At 40.7% G+C, this 22440-nt stretch overlaps 1 protein-coding gene across 2 annotated transcripts; it reads right to left on the bottom strand.

Moving 5' to 3' along the window:
* Positions 1-1618: 1618 nt before the first annotated feature.
* Positions 1619-21365, bottom strand: ADPGK (ADP dependent glucokinase). 2 transcript variants are annotated; one of them, XM_089538723.1, is made up of 8 exons: positions 21010-21365; positions 19385-19727; positions 18186-18411; positions 14102-14164; positions 11537-11657; positions 5564-5760; positions 5020-5118; positions 1619-4459 (listed from the first exon to the last, which is right to left on the bottom strand). In XM_089538723.1, exons 2-8 carry the CDS (start codon positions 19600-19602, stop codon positions 3908-3910), a joined length of 1476 nt encoding a protein of 491 aa, XP_089394849.1. In that variant the 5' UTR covers positions 19603-19727; positions 21010-21365; the 3' UTR covers positions 1619-3907. The 2 variants fall into 2 exon arrangements, with proteins under 2 accessions (XP_089394849.1, XP_089394850.1); XM_089538724.1 differs by having other exon boundaries at positions 1619-4456.
* Positions 21366-22440: the final 1075 nt, after the last annotated feature.

Below are 22440 nucleotides of genomic sequence, written 5' to 3'. Positions count from 1 at the left end.
CTTCTCTCTTCCTGGCTAGTGAGGTGAGGGAAAGTTACAGGTGTCACAAAACCAGGCTCAAGATCTCTGCCCTTTCAGACTGACAGATGACCAGATTTGGGGAGGCCTCAAAAGAACTTGGTATTCTCCAGAGGGAGAGGGTAAGGGGTCAGAAATGCTGCACATATCCAGTAAAGAAATTCTCATAATACAGCCTTTTGTCACTCCAATGCATCCAATAGTAAAGGGTTCTAGGTAGCACACAGCTGTTTCAAAAACGAAGCAACTAAGAGAACAAAGAAGATCTAGCAAGGACCACTGGTGCAAAATACTGTAATTAAAGAAGAGAAGAAAGACAGGGCTTTGGGCAGTGCATGTTCATAATTCAAAGCAAAACTTTTGGGAACAAAGCTGTACACAGTTTAACTGCCTTGATTTATCCTAAGCAAATTCATTATAGCTCATGAATGCTAGTGTATTGATGCTGCTAACCTTGTGTTCCTACTTCTAAGATGTCTGATGGCAGAAGTCTTTCAGAAATGTTGAAAACTTGACTATTATGACCAAGGTTCCAGTTGCTTTGTTCTTGAACATTCAGTCATAAGCTTGGCAGGGGGGGGGGTGTCTAATGAAGGATAGCTTCCTTTTGCCCTTCTGAACTCCTTTTTGGGAGGGAGGGATGCTGTTTATGCAGGCAAAAGCAATGCCACTGTACAAATTGATGTTGCTTTGCTAAGAAAAAATATCACATCCTGACACTCAGCACTTTGGCTCATGGCAGGAAAGCATACATGTGGCTGTAAACAGGCAAGGCTGGAGTCTTAGAGGCTGCAGCTGGGTAATAAAATGGTACCAGCAGGTGGGGGCTCATTCAAGTGAGGTACTTTCCGCTGCAAAGTGCCAAAAGCCAAGCAAGAGAAGCCAAATGACTGCAGGCAGAAGCAACTTCAAATACAGTTCACTGAAGGACCAGTGTAAAGAAAGGGTAGAAGTGACAGCTTCCCATGGAGAAAGGAAAGGTGAAACACGGGAAAGTACTTTTGCTAGATACTTGTTCAGCTAGCTCAGCATCTTCTATTTGGGAAGCAGCTCTTCAAGGTTTTCAAGCAGAGAGGCATCTGCTCCTTTTCAGTGGAAGAAAGTTGGCAACGAAAACACTGAAGTAGTGAAAAGATTCCCTACACCTTGACTCAGTCATTACAATAATCTAGTCAAGAAACCAGAAGAAAGCTGAGATTTAGAAAAGCAGTTATGAAGGAACAACATAAAATCTTCAAGTGTAAAGATATTAAATATTAAAGTGTGAAGATATTAAATACCAAAGTCAAGATCATCCACACTGAAATATTTGAAGAAAATGGACAGGAAAGATCAACTCATTTGAAATGTGGTACTTGAGGAACATTCTGCAGATGCCATGGACCATTAAAGAGAGAAATAAATGGTCCAAGAACAAATCAAGGCTGAACTCTCCCTCAGAAGCTAAGGTGACTAAACTGAGGCTATTGCATTTTGGACAGTTCATGAGATGACATGACTCCCTGGAAAAGATGATAAGGAATGATCAAGTGGAAGGCCATCAGAAAAGAGGAAGACCAAACTACAGGTGGATTCATTCATTCAAGAAAGCCAGGTTTGCAAGACCTGAGCAGGGCCATTCATAACTAGGGTTGATGGATGCCTCTCAATAATAGGGCTGCTAACTCTAAGCTGACTTGATAACAAGTAAAATAACAAAACAGGGACAAGAACATGGAACATTCTGCATACAAAACATATGCTCTACCACTGAGCAAACTCTAGTCACAACTCACAGAGTGAAAAGAACTGCCTAAGACAAAAATAGTGAGGGACAGAAGATTTGGGGAATACAAAGTTAACAAAAGAAGTGCTCAATGCACACATAAAAGCACACACCCTTCTTACATCTCTACTTCAAACTGCTACCCCATCTCTCTTTTGCAGCTGTACATATTCACAGATATGGACCTGCCATGGTTACATCTATGGTTAAAAGCTTCTTTACTATAAGAACTGTTAGTGGAACAGATTCTCCTTCTTAGGAGGTCTTTAAACAGAGGCTCGATGGGCATTTTTCAGGAGTGCTTTAGCTGTGTATTCAGGGATTGGACTGGATGTCCCATGTTCCCCCTTGCGACTCAAAAATGATTCCAGACCTGCCTTTAAACACGGTTATTCCTCAACAAAGACAAAACTAACTGTAGCAGTTCTGCACCCCAAGTTTGCAAACTACTTGATTCAAGGCCAGTGACCAGTTGATTCCAAGTGAAAGAAAAACTCTTTCATTTAGTTCTAAGAACTCAGCAGGGAAATACCACAGAATTAAAACAATGTCTAGATAAACAACTCTCAAACAATACATGGATTATTTTTCTTCTTTATCCAAATGGTTTTTGTTGATACTTAGGACATTTGGACTAACTAGTTTTTTTCATGGTTATAGAATTATAATGTACAGAGGTAGTTTGGAATCTCTTATTTCCTTCTCTCTTCTCACATCTCAGTCACAAGTTCTTGCTGTTGCCAACACCATAAAATATCTGGAATTCAAGACGGGTGGCCAAACAATCATTGTAGCACTAGAAGGGAATTTGATAAATGGATAATAGAAAGCGGTCCAAGCAGCAGCATTATGTGTTGCTTACTTTTCGGTGGAGACATAAAACACGTGCCCCAAACCTTCATTAAAAAGGGTTTACCAAGGCAGAGGGGGACACCAATATGCTTGAGCAAACCTTTTTCTAAGACTCACATGTCAATTCTAATTCTGAGATAAAAACATCTCCGCCATAACAGCCAACAACTGGGTCTAACAAACACATATACCAATCAAGTATGTAGGGAATAACTCTCTCAAAAGCTGCGGCAAGGGTCAAACTAGATGTTCTTTTTTGTGTTTTTCTGTTTATTCACTTTGTGATAGTTTGCTGTATCTGAATAGGGAAGAGAACAATAGAAGAAAAAAGCAAAATGAAAATAAAAGAGTTTTGGCTGATGCACTCAAATCAATGGAAGACACTCCAAGAAGCAAGTTCCAATTGATGCCTTTGGCAGTTCACAGATGACCAATCCAAGAGCCACCATACAGATAAACAAACCTCACATTTTAAAAATATTGCATACTTGAAATTATTTAACATAGCCAGCGAGGTGCAGTGGTTTGAGTGTTAGAATAGGACACCGGGAGGCCAAGGTTCACATCACTACTCAGTAAGAGAAACCCTCTGAGTCACCTTAGGGAAGAAACACGCTCTCAGCTTCAGAGGAAGGCAATGGCAAGCCTCCTCTCATCAAATCTCACCAAGAAAACCACGTGACAGGTTTGCCTTAGGGGACATAATCATAAACTATTTGAAGTCACACAACAAGAGGCGAACCATGCAGTCCTCCAGATATTGGACTGTAAATCCCAGCAGACCTAGCTTGCACAGCTGGTGTGGAATGTGTGGGATGCTGAGAGTCCAATAACAAAGTCTGCATGTTTTCCACCTAATTTAAATTAAAATAAAAGGTTGACTCTTGCTGTATTAGGAATATGATGCAAAAGTTACACAATAATTTTTACTTTTCCCTTCCCATAAATAAGACGGTGTGAAGACTCAACATATCCTTTCTGGAATAACTAGGCTGAGAGTCTCCTTCTAATGTCCAGCTTTTGAAGTCACTGCAACTAAGACTTCCTTTCTTAAAGCAAAAAATGCTTTGGTTGAAGTTATCGCTATAAGTTAAAGGTGGTCCCTCTATTCAACAGCACATCTTATCACTCATTTATACACATCCCTGCACCAACCCCCAGCAACTGCTCTGTGCCTAGCTTTTATTCTTTGGTTCCCTGTATTCAATGCTAACTTCCAGTCCATGCCTGCATGGTACTAATGTTTGCAGAGAGGTAACTTATCTTCATAGGTTAATGAGGGAAGACCTCTGAATAAAGTAGTCCTTCAGCAGAAATGGCATCACCAAGGCCAACAGTCCGCAGAGGATCTTTGCACACCAGAACAGGAGTGTAATGGAATGTAATCCCATTTCTGTGCCATTCTGACACTGGCTCACCAGGATTTAAGGAGACTCTAGAGGCCTCCTCCATCTTCGAAGTGTCAAACTCCAGTGGTGCCTTAAGAAAGACTCTGCTGGCATCTATCGTTTGGGTGGCGCAAGCTTGCATCCCTGCAGCTCTTGCACCAGCAGCAACAGCTGCCACCTGGTTGGCCCAATATCCATCTACCGTAGCCAGGATGTGATAGGCCAAGGTGTGAAAGTGAATCCGAGTAAGATCTGATGCCTTCCGTGCAGTCCGTCCATGTTCCTTCAAGATCCAGAAGAGGATGTCGCTGACAACACCCACATCTGGGATGCCATTCCAGGAGGCTACTGAGGCATGTGGCCCAGAGGCTGCTTGAGTGAGGAAGAGCAGCTCCTGTTCATTCAACCCAATGGAGTCCACAAGAGGAAAGACCTGCTAACAGACAGAGTAAGTGACAGGTTGGCTTTAGAGGAGTCGAACACAAAGCAGTAAAATTTGACAAAACAGATATATGAAGCATACAAGGTGTAAAAAAAAACAAAACCCAAGGCAATGTGTATAAAAATGAGGCAGTATGTGAGACATTGAAGTTAAATCTCGTCTCTCGAACCAGATTTGTTTTGTTGGAGGAAAGGGGCATCCAAAATGGGCTGCAAACAGATGATATGATTGCCATCTCAGTTAAATTGACTTCTGGGTCTTCAAGAGATCATATCTTCACTGAGGATGCTTGTCAGCACAAGTCTTTAAAAAAATGAAGTCCTCTATAGTTTTCTGATCCTTTAGGCCAAGATACTTCTCAACACTGGTTCTACAATACTAGAGAAAACAGCACTATTTAGGTTACTTATGTCTTGCCACCAGCCTCTCACTCAATTTAGTTGCTTTCCTTGTGAAAAGGCTGTCTATCTTTCATTGGGTCGAAGAGAGGGGGAATCAAGAAGTCACTTTCCTGGAAGTTTAGAATACAGCACACACCCTGCCATTTTATTTACCTGATGTATGATCTCACTCATGAGATCTGGGTCAGTCATACTGGCCAGTTCCAGATGTACAGGGACATCAGAAGGAATGTCAGAGATGGAAGCTACAGCCTGCAGAAAGTATAGGAGGATAAAACTTAATACATTAGCAGGGGAAAGGAAGACCTGATTTAAAAATGCACCACACATATAGTATACAATAAACATTTAAAATAAGTGTAATAAGTCTCTTTGTTATTGTTGTTGTTATGATTGTATTTGTTTTTACTACTCTTTAAACAAATTTACTGGAAGAAACGTAGGACATATATTAATAAATGAAGTTGTCAGGCAATCTTATATACTTATCTGGGACATTCAATTTAATGGGGCTTATTTCTAAACAGACATATGGGTCTGCACTCTGGAAGAAATCCAGTCACTTGCTAGAGTGCCCCCCTAAAGAGCAAGAGATTGACTATGCCCCTCAGTGACATTAAAGATAAATTTGTGCAGCATACAAGGAAAGCACTTTGGAACTATAGTTCAGAAAGAAACATAATGCTCTGGCACTTACCTCTAGGAGTCTCCTCTGACGTATCTCCTTGGTTTGTCCCTCCATCATATGCAGGCCCGAAAGCACCACCAGGTCTGGATGGAACTCTTCTAAACTGGAGACAAATACTTCAAGCATGTTCATGGCCCCATTGGAGAGATCATGAGAGAAGATGAAGCGATTGGCATTTGGGGCTCTCACTTTTCCCCACTCTTCACCTGCAAAACAGCCCACAGACACACACAAATGAAATTCTCCCTTGAATTAATTACAGCTTTTATGGATTCTATTGTTCACATGGTTAGCAGAAGAATGAACTTTCTTCCTCATAGCAAGTAGGGTGGGTTTTCCTCTTGGTATGTGGCCCCCATGGCCATTTTTGTGTCCCCTAGATCCTGCCACAGGTAAAAAGAAATATTTTTGCTTCAGAATGCTCCCAAATGTACTCTAGTGGGGCATGGAAGGCATTTCTGGCCCCTAGGTCCCTTAGGTAGTCAAAATCAATTCTGATTTCCCCCCCAAAAAACAATTTTCCCTGAAATGTTCCAAAATGTCCACTGGGGGAAGGGGCCAATTTCTACCACATTTTGCAGGTCCCCAGGGAAAAAATGGTGAAATTATGAAAATGCCCCCACATCCTTGCTATATTTAGAGGCTTTTTTTTCTTTTTCTTTTTGCAGGAACAGGTAGGCCCTCCAAAGTTTCCTAGGAGCTAATGTGGCCCACCCTTATAACCTCCTTTAGGACACAGATTTTGCCAACATCATCTTACTCAAAGCACCACTACAAATCAAAGTATTTAGCAATGTTAAAATTGTTGTTTGGGGCTTCAGAACAATCCCCTGCAGCATCAAAGCGATTACTTCTATGTAAGGCCTCTTTCCCTATAGTCCCTTCAATCCATTTCCTCACAGCTTTGTCATCTAAACCAAAGTGATTTTGCTAAGACTGAAACTGACAGTCTGCACTACAATTGAGATAGCAGAATATGAATGATAACTTGAAACAAGGCCGTCTCACAATTCTGCAGTTTGATTCACTGGTCTCTCAGCACTTGCTGAACGAAACCAGGTTGTGTGCAACTTAGCACATTTGCACAAGATGCTATTTAAAATGAACAAGCAAGAAATGTTCCACTCAATTACCACGCTCTTCAGATTTAACATGAAAAGAGTATGCCATTCCTTTAGCCACAGCTCATTAATTCTTCATAACCTTGGCAGGATTTGAATCCTATAGATTTAGCCATGCTACCTCTATTGTTGCCTTCACTTGGGCATGAGAGGATATACGAAAACTGAACAACAAAAGGGGAAACCAACTACTAAGAATCAATGAACAGTATCTGGGGTTTGGGAGATACTCTTGTCCTATTATGTGGAAATATAGACTTATGTTTCTTTTCTAAAATGCAGCTAATGCCTTCCCTGAAGAGGCACACATATCATACCCTGAATAGATAGATTTGTACCTTGAGCCAACAGTTTTGCACAAGTTTGTGGTACAGCAGTGACACTGTATATAATAAGTTTCCTATACGCCACTCACAATGAATGCTTCCAGAAAAAACGGAGGGATCATACAATCCTAAAGTTGGAAAGAACTCCAACCCTGAAATGCAGGAATACTCAATAAAAGCACTCACAAAAGATCCAACCTCTGATTAAAAACCTCTAAAAGGCCTCAGATTCCTAAGCAGGGTCCACTCTGGTTAGTAATATTAACTTTGACTAGCAATTCTTCAATATTTCAGGCAGGACTGAGGTTGCCTTATTAAAAACTAGAGACAGCTCCTGTACCTTTAATCTTTATAAGAGGGACTTTCAGGTGTTACTTGTCACACCACCAGGTAGCAAGCAACACTTGCTGATATTCCCTCTCCCATACGACCATTACATGTACAGGGGCATTCTCCAGGTTTCACTCTGGCAACCCTAGACAGGATTCCTTCCTACCTGGAAATAGTAGAGGACCAGAGCTTTGAACACAATGAGCTGTTATGAATGAGTAACCACCATTCCTATGATTCAGTCACAACTCTCTAAAAACAGAAACTAAGTGGGCTTAGGAGTCACTAATCCTTCAAAAGATGTGTTAGCACCTGTTTTGTACTGTATGCACAATGTCATAAAGTATCTGAAAAGACATTGTTATGAATTCTATGCAGAACCAGTTTCTATTTAAGCAAGGATATGCATCATGCTCCTGACCTAGACCCATTGTATCACGCAGACTGGGAGCACAATAAATTTGTTTTGATTATATTTTTGAAAAGAGAAGCATGATACAAAGAATTTTAAATAACTATGAAACAGCACAGAGGCACCATCACTAGAGGCACAATTGTGCACAGGATTGATCCTACAGTTCATTCTGCAAAAAGCCAGCAAGCATTTGATCTCATTGCCATGGCTGAGAGAAAGCCCAACTTTCCCAAAGTGTTCTTTCTTACTGGCACCACCCAGACAGGAATTTATAATTAGATTAACAGAATCCTGGGATATAAGATTTATTCTTTCCCCTCCTTAACTATATTTATTGGCTTTTACCATTAACAATCTAATACACAATCAAAATCAAAATAATATACATTCAGAAAATAAAAAAACAGAGATAAAAACAAACAAACCATAACTAAAACACAATAGGGCTCCGACTTGCACCACCCACCTTAACTGTAATGAAATGAAAAATAAAATAAAACAAATAACCCTGCCAAGATCCAAATAAATAATCCTACTAGAATTACTAATAACCATTTGTTGTTGTTGTGGAGAGATCTTGTAGCACCTTTGAGACTAACTGAAAGAAAAAAATTGGCAGCGCGAGCTTTCATAGATGTCAGTCTACTTCCTCAGATGCATCAAAATGCACAATTACAAGTTGCAAGCATTCGAATTCACACTGGCTTCTTTATCCAGCAAACAGGAGGGGGGGGGGAAATGAAGATGTTAGTTATAGGCCTGCATTTTCTGTTTCTGGTCTTAGTTCAGATGGTAGGGAGGGCTATCTGCAGGCTGGCACCTTCTCTTTTTGGCCATGCAGTCACTGGTGAATTTTCAAAGTCAAGGAAATTTAATGTCCATTTGCAGTTCAAAGAAAATGTTTCCTTTGTTGTTGTTTTTAGCTACCTTCAAGTCAACTCCAACTCATGGCCACCCTGTGGATGAGACATCTCCAAGACTCCCCTATCTTCCACTGCTCAGTCCCTGCAAACTCATGCCTGTGACCCTCCTGATCGAGTCCATCCATCTGGCATGTGGTCTTCCTCTCCTTCTTCCACCCTCTACTTTTCCTAGCAATATTGTTTTTTCTAGTGATCCATGTTTTCTCATTATGTGGCCAAAGTACGACAGCCTCAATTTGATCATCTTGGCTTCCGGGGAGATTTCTGGTTACTATAACCACAGCTTATTACATCATTAGCTTTCTCATTGGTCAAAAAGTCAATAAATGGTGTCCAGTCATCATCATTATTATTATTATTATTATTATTATTATTATTATTAAGCTTTATTTATAAAGCGCTGTAAATTTACACAGCACTGTACATACAAACTTTTTAATTGGATGGTTCCCTGCCCTCAGGCTTACAATCTAAAAGACACAACACAGAAGGAGAAGGGAAAGAGTCTTTTAAAAAATCTTCAATTTATCCTTTAGAACCCACATTTATTTGGGCTAATTCAGGAACCTTAGAAATCCTCTCTCCCATCGTCAGTGCTTCAGTCTGCTTCCAAGTTTGTGCTGCTGTTATCATGTATTGAAGAAGTAATCCAAACTTCTTATCCTGTTCTTTGTCCATAAGGCCCAACAGAAACATTTCTGGTAACGTTACAAAATCTAACTTTAACTTTTTTTGAATTAATGTATAGACCACTAACTCTTTGCTATCTTACAAAGTCCACCACATATGAAAGAAGGAGCACCTCCCTTATCTTGACATCCCAACATTGGTTTGAAACAGTCTTAGACCTTTTCAACAACAGATAGGGACTTCATTTTGATACCTCTTTAGGAACCAAGGTTTAGATTTTCCACTTCATACTGGAAGTACAGTAGGAACTAAGCGGGTGGCAACACTGCAGTATATGGAAGAAGAATTTTACAGAGCTCTAATTCAAATGAAAAGCATCCGTTCTGAAACAGCTTAAGCTGCTTCTTCACCTAGCAACCTACACAGCAGTAAGAAATCCAGTAGTAGTACCACATTAAACTCCAGCTCTGGCAGCTGCTACTACTGATAACTTAGATGGCTCTTAACATCCTTGACGCTTATGAAACTTGAGATTTAAGTCATAAAGCCAGAGATACAGTAGGATTTTACACACAGGTATTGCGATATCTAAGCAATTCTTAAAATCTTCAAACTTGCAAAAACTGGAAGTTACTGAATGGTGTCAAAACAAATGCATTTTCCTCACTTCTTTCCCAGACACTTCAGAAAAGGGACTTTCTTCACTTGCTGACCCTGAGTATCTACCAGTAATCGGCATTCTTGGAGAACACTTCCCAAGAGAAAGACACATTCAAAAGTGAACCATTACATGGAAGTACCCTCTTTAAAACAAGAAAACAATTTAAGGATCCACCCAGAATACTTGCAAGATTAACTTGGTTCTTCTCCACACCAATTCAGAAATAGAGGAGTGACTCTCACTAAAATATTATCACGTCCAGGAGTGAAAAAACATTCAGTATTAGCCAAAATGCTGCACTTTTGTTATTTGAAAGAGATGATATGTAGCTATCTTTCAAGTTAACACTAGTTACTCAGCTTTTTCTCTCACATTTTCTTGTGACAGCAAGTTGCTGTAGCTCATTTTTATAATGTGCTTCCATAGGCAGCATACAACAATGGAGATATCTAAAATCATTGTCATCGTCATCAGCCAGTCTCAACCCTTTTACTCTGAAGGAACCCTAGAAATAATTTTTAGGTCTCAAGGAACCACTATATAAAAATTATTAGATCTGCAGTTCAAAAAATGTTTATTTTTTTCAGTCATTATTTTTGGTGGAACCCCTAGCGACTTCTTGTGAAACTCTAGGGTTCTGAGAAACCCATGTAATTCACTGCTGAAATACACAAACCTACCCTCTTGGGCTTTTCTTCAAACTGTCACATCTCAGACCAACTAAATGAATCCGGGATCAGCGGTATAAAAATGTAAATGCTATTGCTTTTCAATTTCTAAACATAACAGATGTGAGCACCAACAGAAAACAAAATTACTTGTCCTTCTGCATTATACTTTCTTAATGGTGCCCCTACAGCAGAACCACCCTCAGATCCATTTTCAAAGGAGGTCTGCATGCATCACTTCTACTGAACATGATCAGAGGATGATTAATTTGAAGTCCATTTTGGCTATGATGAGTGAAGAGAATTCAAGCAGAATATTGTCTACATAAAGAAAAAGAGGTATGCCTTGAAGGCAGAGATATGTTATTGTACATTTCAAACATGTGTCCTTCCACACACATGAGCATCACAAAAGTGAAGACTGGGACTAGTAGGCCCTCATTCTCACAGCAATACAGTATGTTTTGAAATGGCTAAATTGGGCACTGGAAATAGACAAATGATGTTCAGCCAATTTCAACACCAAATATACACACAGAGAGACAGAGTACGAGGAAAAGTGGGGCATAAAGTGACTTTCTCATTTAATGAAGTGCTCCTTTTCAAACTAATACTGTTCATGTAATACTTCTTGCTAATACAGCAATTCTGTTCATAGTATTTTACATGCATTATAGCAGTAATCCTTATGATTACTATATAAAAATAGGCTATTATTATTATTATCCCCCTATTACCTCAGCTTAGGCTGGGAAATAGTACTTACCTGGTGGGTTCACAAGTAAGAACAGCAACTTGTCAGTTAACAGTCTACTCCTTCCAGTATTTATTGCACAATATGTTAATGGTGAGATTTGTTTAATTAATACAGCAATACGATTTTTTTTCTATTCATCAATGGGTCATACCTGCTTGATATTCCAAAATAAGATGAAATTCATCAATTTCTTGCATTGATTCTGGAGGGACAATTACATTTTCATCAAGTAGCTCATGGAGTTTAGGACCAATTGGGCCACACAACAGAACCTAAAAAACAACAAATTGGCAGGAGCTTCTAGTTAGCTTCTTTTTATATGCAATAAGATGGTTTCTTCTTCCCATCCACCCCTCAAATTAGCCACCCTATAAAACAGTGATTCCCAAAGTGGCTGGTACCGCCCTCTTGGGGGCAGTGGAAAGATCCAGGGGGGAAATGGGGTGGCGGGAGGGGGGCACTTTGGTTAAAGTATTGGTGCATAAGAAAGACTAGAGCAACCTTTATGAACAGATCAGGATGAGAAGTAAGCGCACGTGGCAGTGGGGAAAAGCAGTGGCAAAAAGGAGCTTTGATATTTGGGACTCTGCTTGAGTTTTGTCAGTTTGCTGGGACTTGGCTGTTAGGATGAAGCAGAGCTGCTGCTCCTTTCTTTTGCCAGACAGGTTAAGAGAAGAGGTAGCAAAAGAAATAATATATGTGTGTCAGCAGTGAGAGGGACAATGTGAAGCTATATAGGGAAGGCACATCTCTGGGGCAAGAGAGGGAGGAGTATGCTGGGCCAGTTCTTTGAAAGAGTCCTTCACCTCTCTGATTGAGAGTCCTTCTTCACCGGGGAGAAAAGTAGAAAACCAGCTGCGCCCCCTCCGCCCAGGCAAAGAAGGATTGAGAGTCCTTCTTCACCAGGGAGAAGCTTCTCCCTTTACAGCTGGTCAGCCTGGGAGCAGCAACCAAGCAGACGGTCAAGCAGCAGTGAAGAAACCTGTCACCTGTATCAGCCTTTGGCACAAGGGTGGCATAGGGGAGAGGTTTCTCGGTTACCACTCAGCAAGCTGCTCACTTGCTGATCCCAGGATGACTGGGTACAAAGGGAGAGGTTACTAAGCAGCTGGTTCAGCAGCCAACAAGAAGTCTCTTGCCAGCATGTGCGAGGGTGCCCAGTCACTGCTCAACTGGCTGTTCAGTCACTCTCTTCTTTTGCATATGGTCACTCTGGGAAGAGCAACTGACCAGCCAGCCAGCTGGCCTCTCTTTTGCTGTAAGGTTGGCATGGGCAAGAGGGAGGAGCAGGCCTGGGCTGTTTACACCGCTGTATTAACACATGAGAGGCTGAGGCAGAGGAGGAGACGGTGGCAAAATGGATGCAGCTGAGGTAGATGTCACTGGCCATCTAGCTGCTGCACAAACAGTACATCTAATATCAAGAAATAGGTGTTGGGGGGCACTAGGGTTGTTGCTCAACAGGAAAGGGGGTAGAAGCTTGAAAAGGTTTAAGAACCACTGCTGTAAAACATTCAAGTTTACTCCTTTTTCCTATAATATCTATATGCAGGGCATATCTATTTTTAGAACAATTCAAATTAGAACACTTATGAATAAGAAACTTTTGGAAACGCACAAGGCTATTCTGAAGGGACATTTGAAAACAAAATGAAAACAAGTAAAATTAAGTGAACTCACAATTTAGCAACCAGATCATTAAATGAACCAAATTATATATTTCCTCACTGGCAAACAAACTAAAAGCAGGATATGGGTGACCTCAGCTGAGATCTGAAGGCAGATTTTCTATTTTAAAAGGATGAGTCCTAAGCACGTATCTGTGTATCTAAATCAGATTGAATATTCAGCTCCAACTCTTCACTATCAGCAATAGGATTTAGGCAACATGTTGATGTTCTGTGTCAGTGAAATTTCAAACTTCCACTTTCCCCCCCTGTATGCTAAATTAATGGGACAGAATTCCTAGCGCATATTTTGTTTATATTACTGGACATCACCATGCACTGGTATCACTATATAGATGGGGTGACTATTACCCAAACTTGTAGACATCTATTAATATAGTTGGTCCATTACTATTTATGCTGCTGTGCGAGATTTCTTTTGAAATGACAAGTATACTATAGTAGAGGAAGTGAGAAAGAAACCAACTCTCAAAAGAGTTAGTGGAAGGTTATTTAAGGACCTGTCTACTCACATTTGTTCAGTCAAGGCGGCTTCACACGTTCCTTTACTATTCTACAGCTGCTCTTTTCCTCACCATCTACTACTTCCCATAGCCAGAGGGCTGTTTTATTTTTTATTAGAGTAATACACTTCACACTTACATGCATATTTTATCTAAAAATGCTGGGAGTCCACAGAAGCGACAGTATCATAAAAGAACATGCATAACTGCCCCCGTCTGTGCTTTTTTTTATTTCATACATTATTCTACACTACTTTGCCAGTGTACACACCCCATTGCCTTACGAAAGGATAATCAGAAACAAGGCATAACAGTTCCCCAGGAGATATCTACAAACACATGTATGCTATAAGAGGTTTGTGTCATTAGCAGGAAGTCAACTGCTTTGGTGAAAAATCTTTCTGGATATATGGTGGATACAAGTGACTAAATATTATGCCTAGGATTTGTAATGGGAAAATTAAGGAGATTCCCAAGTATACAGTTGCAGGCAAATTGGTGGACCCTGGAGTATGAGATACTTACCTTCAGGTCAGGATTAGTCGCAAGTTTTTGGCCAATGAGGGCAGCATTTCCTCCCACATACAACTGCAAGACAGTTCAAGCACATGTTTAAGCAGCAATTTCAACTTTAGTGATAGATGTACAGCTTTTTACACAACTTGATATTTCACTACTCAGAACATACAATATATTTCTCTATGCAATAACTGTGTTCCCTTATTTAATAGCTTGTATGTACCATGGCACTTCCTTTCTATGTTGGTGGGATTGCATGTTCCTGTGAGGCAAGAGACTATGATAATGGCAGAAGTGCCGCTAGTTACAGTCTCCCATGTCAGAAGACCTTTTGCTGAGGAGCCAGACTAAATGTGTCAAACAGCTATTAGGCAGCAGCAATAGTGAAGGGTGGCACTGGTGGAGGCTCTTTCAGAAATAACAGCAGTGGCAGCATAGGAAGGAAGCTGATCACACACCAACTTGTTAGTACAGTACGCCCATGTTAAATGCGGCTTTCAGCTTATGCTGAAAGCTGCGCGCTAGAAGAGGCAATGGCATGTGTGCTCATGATGCACACATCACACCACACCGTGGGCATGAGCCCCATTGTTTTTAATGGAGCTCAAGCATACATAGTATTTTTCTTACGAGGGTGTGTGTCTGTGTGTCCAGAATGGATCCTCTGCGTAAGGGAAGGGCGCACTGTACTCTGCAGAAAGAGGCATGGCAAATCCCTTTTGAACATCTTTTACCATGAAAACCCTATCATGAGACAATCCAAAATGAAACAGGACACAGTGACAAAAGATTAGATTCCCAGGTTGGAAGGCACTCAATAACCTCCTGGGTTAGAGCAAAGGATAACTGTGGCTAATGACACAACTGGACTCAAGCCGAAAAGATAGGTCAGCTGCTGATGTGCTCAGAAATGAAAGGAAAGTCTAAAATTGTACAACATACATTATCAGAATATCATGTGTGGAAAGCTTCTCGGCCTTTTGGCTAAGGTCAAGTGTAGTATGTGTGGAAAGCATGACTTATGGGAAGCTAGACACTGTAAAAGAAGAAACAGAATGTATAAACACTGCAGTACTTGGGGCGAGTGAGCTACAGTGGACAGGAATGGGACATTTTGATTCATATTACACAGTGTTTTACTCAAGAAATGAAAATATAAGAAAAAATGGGGTGGCCTTAATAGTGAGGAGAGACATACCAAAAACCAATCAAAAGGATATACTGTAATGCAAAGTCTGATCAAATCATATCAATAAGACATCTGGGAAAAACCATCAATATAACCATAATCCAATTTTATGCTCTAACTACAGAGGCAGAAGAAGAAGACATTGAAAAATTCTACGCTGGAGTCCAGGAGGAAACTGATCACACGCCAACATAGGACTTCTAATTAATTATAGGCTATTAGAATGCCAAAGCAGGAAATAGAACAGAATCCACGATTGTAGGAAAATTTGGCCTAGGACCAAGAAAGTAAGGAGGATAGTGACTAACTGAATTTTGCAAGGCCAACAGTTTGTTCACTACAAACTCATTCTTCAAACAAACCAAGAGGCAACTGTATACTTGGGCATTACCTGATGTTCAATACAGAAATCAAATAGACCATATCATTGGAAGAAGACAGAAAAGCTCCATTCTCTCTGTAAAAACAAGACCAGAGCAGAATGTAGCAGACTCGGAGGAAGGAGGTGTGAAAATTGAAGGAACATGAACAATTTAAAATGGGAAGATGACACCATACTGCTGGCAGAAACTAGCAAAGACTTAAAATGATTACTGAAGAAAGTAAAGAAAGAAAGTGCAAAGGCGGGTTTACAGCTGAACATTAAAAAACAAAAACAAAAGCCATAGATAGTTTATGTTTTAAGTTATGTAAACTTTAAAGTAGATGACGGAGACATTGAAATAGTTCAAGGTTTTCCATACTTTGGCTCAGTCATTAATCAGAATGGACACTACAGTCAAGAATCAAGAAACCAAAAGACTAGGACTTGAAAAGACAGCTATGAAAGAACTAGACAAGATTCTGAAGTGTACAGCTATATCACTGAATACTAAAATTAGGATTGTCCATGCTTGTCATACTTCCCATTTCTACGTATGATTGCAAAAGCTGGCCAGTGAAGAAAGCTGATAGGAAGAAAATCAATTCATTTTAAATGTGGTAGTGGAGAAGAGTTCTACAGAAAAGAGGGAGACCACATACAAATGGATAGACTCAGTCAAGTAAGCCACAGCCCTGAATCTGCCAGAGCCAAGCAGAGCTGTTGATGACAGGGTGACTTAGTGGTCTTTCATTCATAGGGTCACCATAAGTCAAAGTCAACTTGATGGCAGTTAAGAACAAACAAATGCCAAAGTTGGAGCATGTGACGTTGGCCATCAGCTAGTGGGTTTTCCTCTTGATTTCATTTCTCACAGAGAGGTAGCACAATTTTGATACTAACACTAGTAGAGCAAACGTTTTGCATCAAACTATGACTGGTGGTTCTCTTTTCACAAATTCAGAAGATCAGGTGCCCCAGTCTACTTTTAAATTCTCCAATTTAAGTAGAAGAGAGAGGCTCTATACAAACAAATGGAAATTTAGCAGAACTGAGACAAGCTTCTTACAGTTTAAGTAAAATGCCTCTCAGCTCCCAAAGCTAAGATAAACAGAAGCATTATAAAATGAAGAACTTTAAGGTTATTGAGCAAATTCAAAATTAAGGTTAGTGTGAAGGTAAATGTAATAGACAAGGATGAAAAAATAAGTCATCAGCTCAGAAGGGATTTAGAGCTTTCTGTGCCGATTGTTATATTCTTCTGCACAAAAACTTAAATAGCTAAACAGATTCAGAAGATTCAATGTCAATATCAGCTGCAAAAATCAGTTATTTAAGAAACACTGGCTTTAAGTGGCCTTGGAAGATTGGCTTGTATTACTTTCCAATATTTGGAAAGGTTTTACATTTTCATTCTTTAAGCCCCTCTCACATTGCTGCCAGCAGCTTTAAATAACTACATCTTCTTGCCAAAGTGTTTGAAATATGCAGTAATACTAATAATGCTTCTATTTGGTTTTTTAAAATTGTTTATATAGATCAGGTCTTTCTCAGAAAATGAAAAAAGGGCTAACAACTTTATGAAAGATAAAGATAAAAAAACTGCTAGAAAACTTGACACACTAGAAAACTAGTTTATGTGCTATAAGTTTTACAAGGCAACACACATCTTTATCAGGATTTTGTTTCATGTAGGTGGTGAAACAGTGAATCTTACATCGGATAAACTGTTTTGAGCTCACTTCTTCCAACCCACCTTCCTTTCTCCTCCCAGCAGGGAAAGCAGAGTAATACTCTATAATGAAATGTAAAACCTTTCCAAATAACAGATCAGATAGTTATTTAAACATAAAATCTTTTCCAACTGGGGGAGATGAAATCTAGAATTTAAATCTTCTTCAGGAAGAGGGGATATTGCAATCAGATAACCACTAGACCTATCATTTAGGCCTGTTACAGACTGCCAAAATAAAGCTGCTTCGAGTCTCTTTGGAGGTATGCTGTTTAAATGATGCATGGGTCCTAAGAGTCTGGAGGTCGCCCCAAAGCGACTGGAGTGTGGCTTTGGTGCAGCTTCCAGATTCTAAGGACGCATGCATCATTTAAACAGCATACCTCCAAAGAGACCCGAAGCAGCTTTATTTTGGCAGTCTGTAACAGGCCTTGGTGACTAAATTTGAGCCATTCACTTTTTCTTGCAGTGAAAATCCCAGGAAGCAAACCACTGGGCATGCATAATGTCAAACACTACATTCACTCTGGTGACATCATACTCTTTCTCTAAAGTGCTACAGCAAGTGTCAGTTGGTTTCTATTTTCTTAACTTTTGTGCCACGATAAAAATAATTTGCACCTACACAGTGCACATCTATGCATCTAGTGCATATCAAGTGGCAACAATGCCCATTAAATCCATTTCAGTTTCAATACTAAGCTGTAAAAAAATAAAATGTGGATAAAGTCAGAAGGGATTAAACATTTCTGGAAGGCACTGTATGTCACAGAGGTATGAAAGATTTTCCCCGAACTAAAAAATGTACCTGTGCTCCCGGATATTTGGAAGCAGTCTGTGCAATCTGGTGGAAGGAATCAGAGTCACTGAAGAAGCGTTCTGCAGCAGCTCCATTCCTCATGAAGTAGATGAAGGCTTCCTTCAAATCTGTTGTGGAATGCAAGACTGAATGGTCTTGGCCAATCCCAGAATCTAGGCCAAGGGCCTGCAGCAACTTCACACCAGAAAGAACCACATCAACACAGGCATTGACACTACAGGGAAAGTGAATTTAAAAATACAGTCAGGAGAACCTTTACATAGCAATATGAAATCAAGAGTTACCAGTATTCTGTCTAGAATTTGATAGCAAGCACCAAGGAGTCATGTTGCTACTTCTTATTGACTGGCAGTGTAACCAGTGCAAATGTATTCAGAAATTAAATCCTGCTTTCAAGTGAGTATGTATAGCATTGTAGCTTTCATGCAGTCTTCCCATTTCTTCTGTCTTCAAATGGAATTTAAAGGTCACATTGATCAGAACGTTTCACTTAGTGTACATATGAGTGGTGTTTCCATTTTAACTAGATTAATAATACTTGCAGCCTGGAGGCTAAATACCATTCTAAAGTTGCAAGCCAAACTGAACTCAATTCATTTACTTCTGTGTAAAGACATACAGGGTTGCAATAGAATCTTAGCTGTGAAGGCACTCTGATATGAATTTAATGAAGTTAATGGAAATTCTGCTGCTGTCTGTCGGCAAGGATTTATCTTAAAGCAAAGGTAATGTGTGTGTCATTGCTTTGCATTCCATGTTTACCTGACCAAGAAACCACACCGCAAATCCACCACACTGGGACACTCTGAACATTTTCTGAAGGTCTGCAACATGTGACATTTGAAAAGAGTTCTTCTCACAGAGAAAAGACCAGTGTCGTGCATCTGGTATTACACGAAGACCTCTTTTTCTGACTCTCCAATTTTTAAGTATAGTCCCAGTTTCTAGGAATGGATTTTCTATGGTACTAGTTTTCAAATTGTGTCCCATGGATCTCCAAGAAGGTCAACAGTAATGTCTTCTCAACAACTTCTTGATCTTCCCACCACTACTTACCCATGACTACCTGATCTTCCCTGCCAGCACCATACACTGTAGTACTCACCCAATACATGCCACAGAACATACAGGACTTTTCAGCTGACATGGAAAGGGCTTTCTCCTAATAGAGTATCTCAGCTACTCACCCGACAGCAACTCGATTCCACTGTTTGGCTGGTCTGGTGATAAGCGCATCCCAGGCAGCGGCCATGCTGCTCTCTGGGGATGGAAGTTCATCCCGGAGGTGGCGCAAGAAGAAGCCTGAGAAATACTCCATCACCGAGTCAGGTAGTTCAGGGTCTAGCAAGAAGACGTAACCTGTTGCCAGGGCCAGTAGGGCCACGCATACTGATTTGTGCCACATTTTCACGTTCAGAAGCCAATACTAAGGATGCAGGGTGTGAGACTGATTTATGTGGTGCTTCTCTCAATGCTTTCCAGAGAACTGCTTTTCTATAATCGCCATCTTCAAACGTTAGCGTTCACAACCTAAACAAGAATGGTTAAGACATGGATATCAGCCTCTGAGCAGCAACCACAGCATTATGATCTTATCCTTCTAGTTTCCTAGCCCCTCTTTGGTTTCATTCCCCAACTTTCCTTCTTTATCTCCCCCTTATTGTCATTTTGCCTTTTCAGACTCCCAACCCCTTTTCCCAATTGTAGACTGTAGAAGAAGAAGAGAAGGAGGAGGAGGAGTTACTCTTAGTTTTGTTCTTGTTATTTTTATTTCACTTTCCCCCCAAAACTGGGACTCAGAGTAGCTTACAATTTAAAAGAACAGTACAATGAAAAACATACAAGAGTGATGCATTAAAATACAGTATGAAAAGAGATCTTGTAGCACCTCTGAGACTAACTGAAAGAACCAAGTTGGCAGCAGGAGCTTTCCTAGGCTTCAAATGCATTTGGTGGAGTGGAAAACTAGGGGCAGATCTTTTATATGCCAGTTTGAATTTGAATTGACATTCTTACACACTAATGGCATATAAAGGTTTTATATAATAGCATATGAAGGTATAAAGGTGGCTTTGCATACCACATTTGGTGGAGTGGAAAACCAGGGCTATCCAGTCCAACCCCATTCTGCCATGCAGGAACTCTCCATCAGAGCATCCCCTCAAGCCTCTGCTTAAAGACCTCTAAGGAAGGAGACTCCACTATACTCCATTGAAGGAGTCTGTTCCACTGTTGAACAGCCCTTACTCTCAGGAAGTTCCTCCTGTTGAGCTGGAATCTCTTTTCCTGGAGCTTGCATCCATTGCTCCATTGTCTCCTATTCTCTGGAGCAGCAGAAAACAAGCTCGCTCCCTCTCTTCAAGTATTTAAACAGGGCTCTCATATCACCTCTTAACCTTCTCTTCTCCAGGCTAAACATCCCCAGCTCCTTCATCTTTCCTCATAGACATAGACAGACCCTTCACCATTTTAGTCGCCCTCCTTTGGACACATGGCTCCAGTTTCTCCACATCTTTTTTGAATTGTGGTGCCAGAACTGGACACAGCATTCAAGGAGGGCCTGACCAAAGCAGAATAGGGTGGCACTATGACTTCCCTTGATCTAGACACTATACTTTTATTGATGCAGCCTAGAATCGCATTGGCCTTGTTAGCTGCCGCATCACAGCATTGGCTCATGTTCAGCTTGTGGTCTCCTTGGACTCCCAGGTCCCTTTTCTCTGCCTTAATCCTGCAGTGAGGATGCAGGCCTTGAAGGAGGGAGAAGAGGGCTCCTTCTGAGGAAAGAAAACGGCCGGGGTTCGCATTTTACCTCCGCGAGAGGCAAGGCTTCCTCAGGAAACGCTCCGGGGGCCTCCTTCAGAATCGAAACGCGCCGCCATTACGAACGAGGAGCAGCCGGCCTCTGCCTTACGCCATTTCCGTAAATATCTCTAGCCGCCATGATGGCGCCGCCGGCTCTACGGAGACAGCGTAGCGCTTCCTTACACCGTTTACGTACTCGCTCCCCACCCGCCATGTTGGGGCTGCGGACTCTACGGAGGTAGCGTAGCCACCTCGGCACCGGCTTTCACGACGGCCGCTCTTCCTTTGGCGCAGCGGCCTTTCCAGAATTAGAGCAAGGGCTCCGCGTCCACCGCCAATCAGGAGGAATGTACCAATCGAATGACTAAATGGGGGGGAGAGAAAGTGAAGTAGTCGAAGGTTACACTTATGGAACGGTCCAAGAATAAAAAGGGAATTGTGCGAGAAAGGATTTGGAACAAACCATTCGGGGGGGAAAGGGGGGAGGCAATGGAATGTGCCATTAGGATCCACAATGTAGGGTTTCAAGTCAACCACACTGCAGAAATAATCCATTTTGACACCGCTTTAACTGCCATGGCTCAACGCTAGGGAACTCTGGGATGTGTAGTCCTTTTTGTGAGGCGTTTTAGCCTTCTCTGTCAGAGGGCTCTGGTGCTACAAACCCCAGGATTTCCACAGCAGCAATGGCAGTTTAAAGCGGTGTCAAACCGGATTATATCTGTCTTAACTTTATTTATTTATTATATTAAAGTTTTATTGCTAAAAAAGAGGAAGAGAAAGAAAAAAATACAAATAACATACCAAACAAACATACAGACAAATGTTATAAACATCACACAACCATTAATAAAACAACATTTGCTATCTCTTGTCTTTCAAAACCATCTTGAAAATGTAACTTCCTCAGGAAAGTGAGCAAACTTATTTGCCGAAGCTGCGTCCGCACTTCCAAAATAAACCACTTTGACGCCACTTCAACTGCCACGGCTCGATTGCTAAGGAATTCTGGGATTTGTAGCTCGTTGTGGCACTAAAGACTAAATGCGCAAACTGCAATTCCCAGAATTCCACAGCACTGAGGCGTGGCAGTTAAAAGCAGACACGGCCTTTTGTTGTTGTTCGCCTTCAAGTTGTTTCCAAATTTATAGTTTTAATTCTATTTTCTTATTTACAATTATCTTTTCGTATTATTCCCCCCCCAAATATTATTTTCTTAGAAGGCGTACTCAGGTCAATCCCTTTAAACAAGCCTATCAAATCTCTGCTTTCGAAATGCACATATTGATAATATATTCCTTGTTTGTTTTCATTTTTCTAAGGTTTGTTGCCAATAATTCTCCCCACATATTTCCTAAATAGTCTATCATAAATTCAAGTCCTTTTGTAAACCTTTCTTATATATAGTTTAATTCTATTTTTAATGGGTCCCCCCTTT

The sequence above is a fragment of the Sceloporus occidentalis genome, unplaced genomic scaffold (assembly GCF_023333645.1).
Source record: "Sceloporus occidentalis isolate IW3139 unplaced genomic scaffold, rSceOcc1.0.p SCAF_9, whole genome shotgun sequence".
Classification (NCBI taxonomy): domain Eukaryota; kingdom Metazoa; phylum Chordata; class Lepidosauria; order Squamata; family Phrynosomatidae; genus Sceloporus; species Sceloporus occidentalis.
Note: the sequence above shows the minus strand (reverse complement) of the source record. Positions and strands in the feature narration are given on the sequence as shown.

Coding starts and splice junctions, on each gene's coding strand:
- ADPGK (XM_089538723.1), bottom strand. CDS start 19,602: ATGTGGCACAAATCAGTATGCGTGGCCCTACTGGCCCTGGCAACAGGT. Junction 18,412..19,384: donor TGGAATCGAGTTGCTGTCGG/GTGAGTAGCTGA, acceptor CTTTCCCTGTAG/TGTCAATGCCTGTGTTGATG. Junction 11,658..14,101: donor CGACTAATCCTGACCTGAAG/GTAAGTATCTCA, acceptor GTTGTTTTTTAG/GTTCTGTTGTGTGGCCCAAT.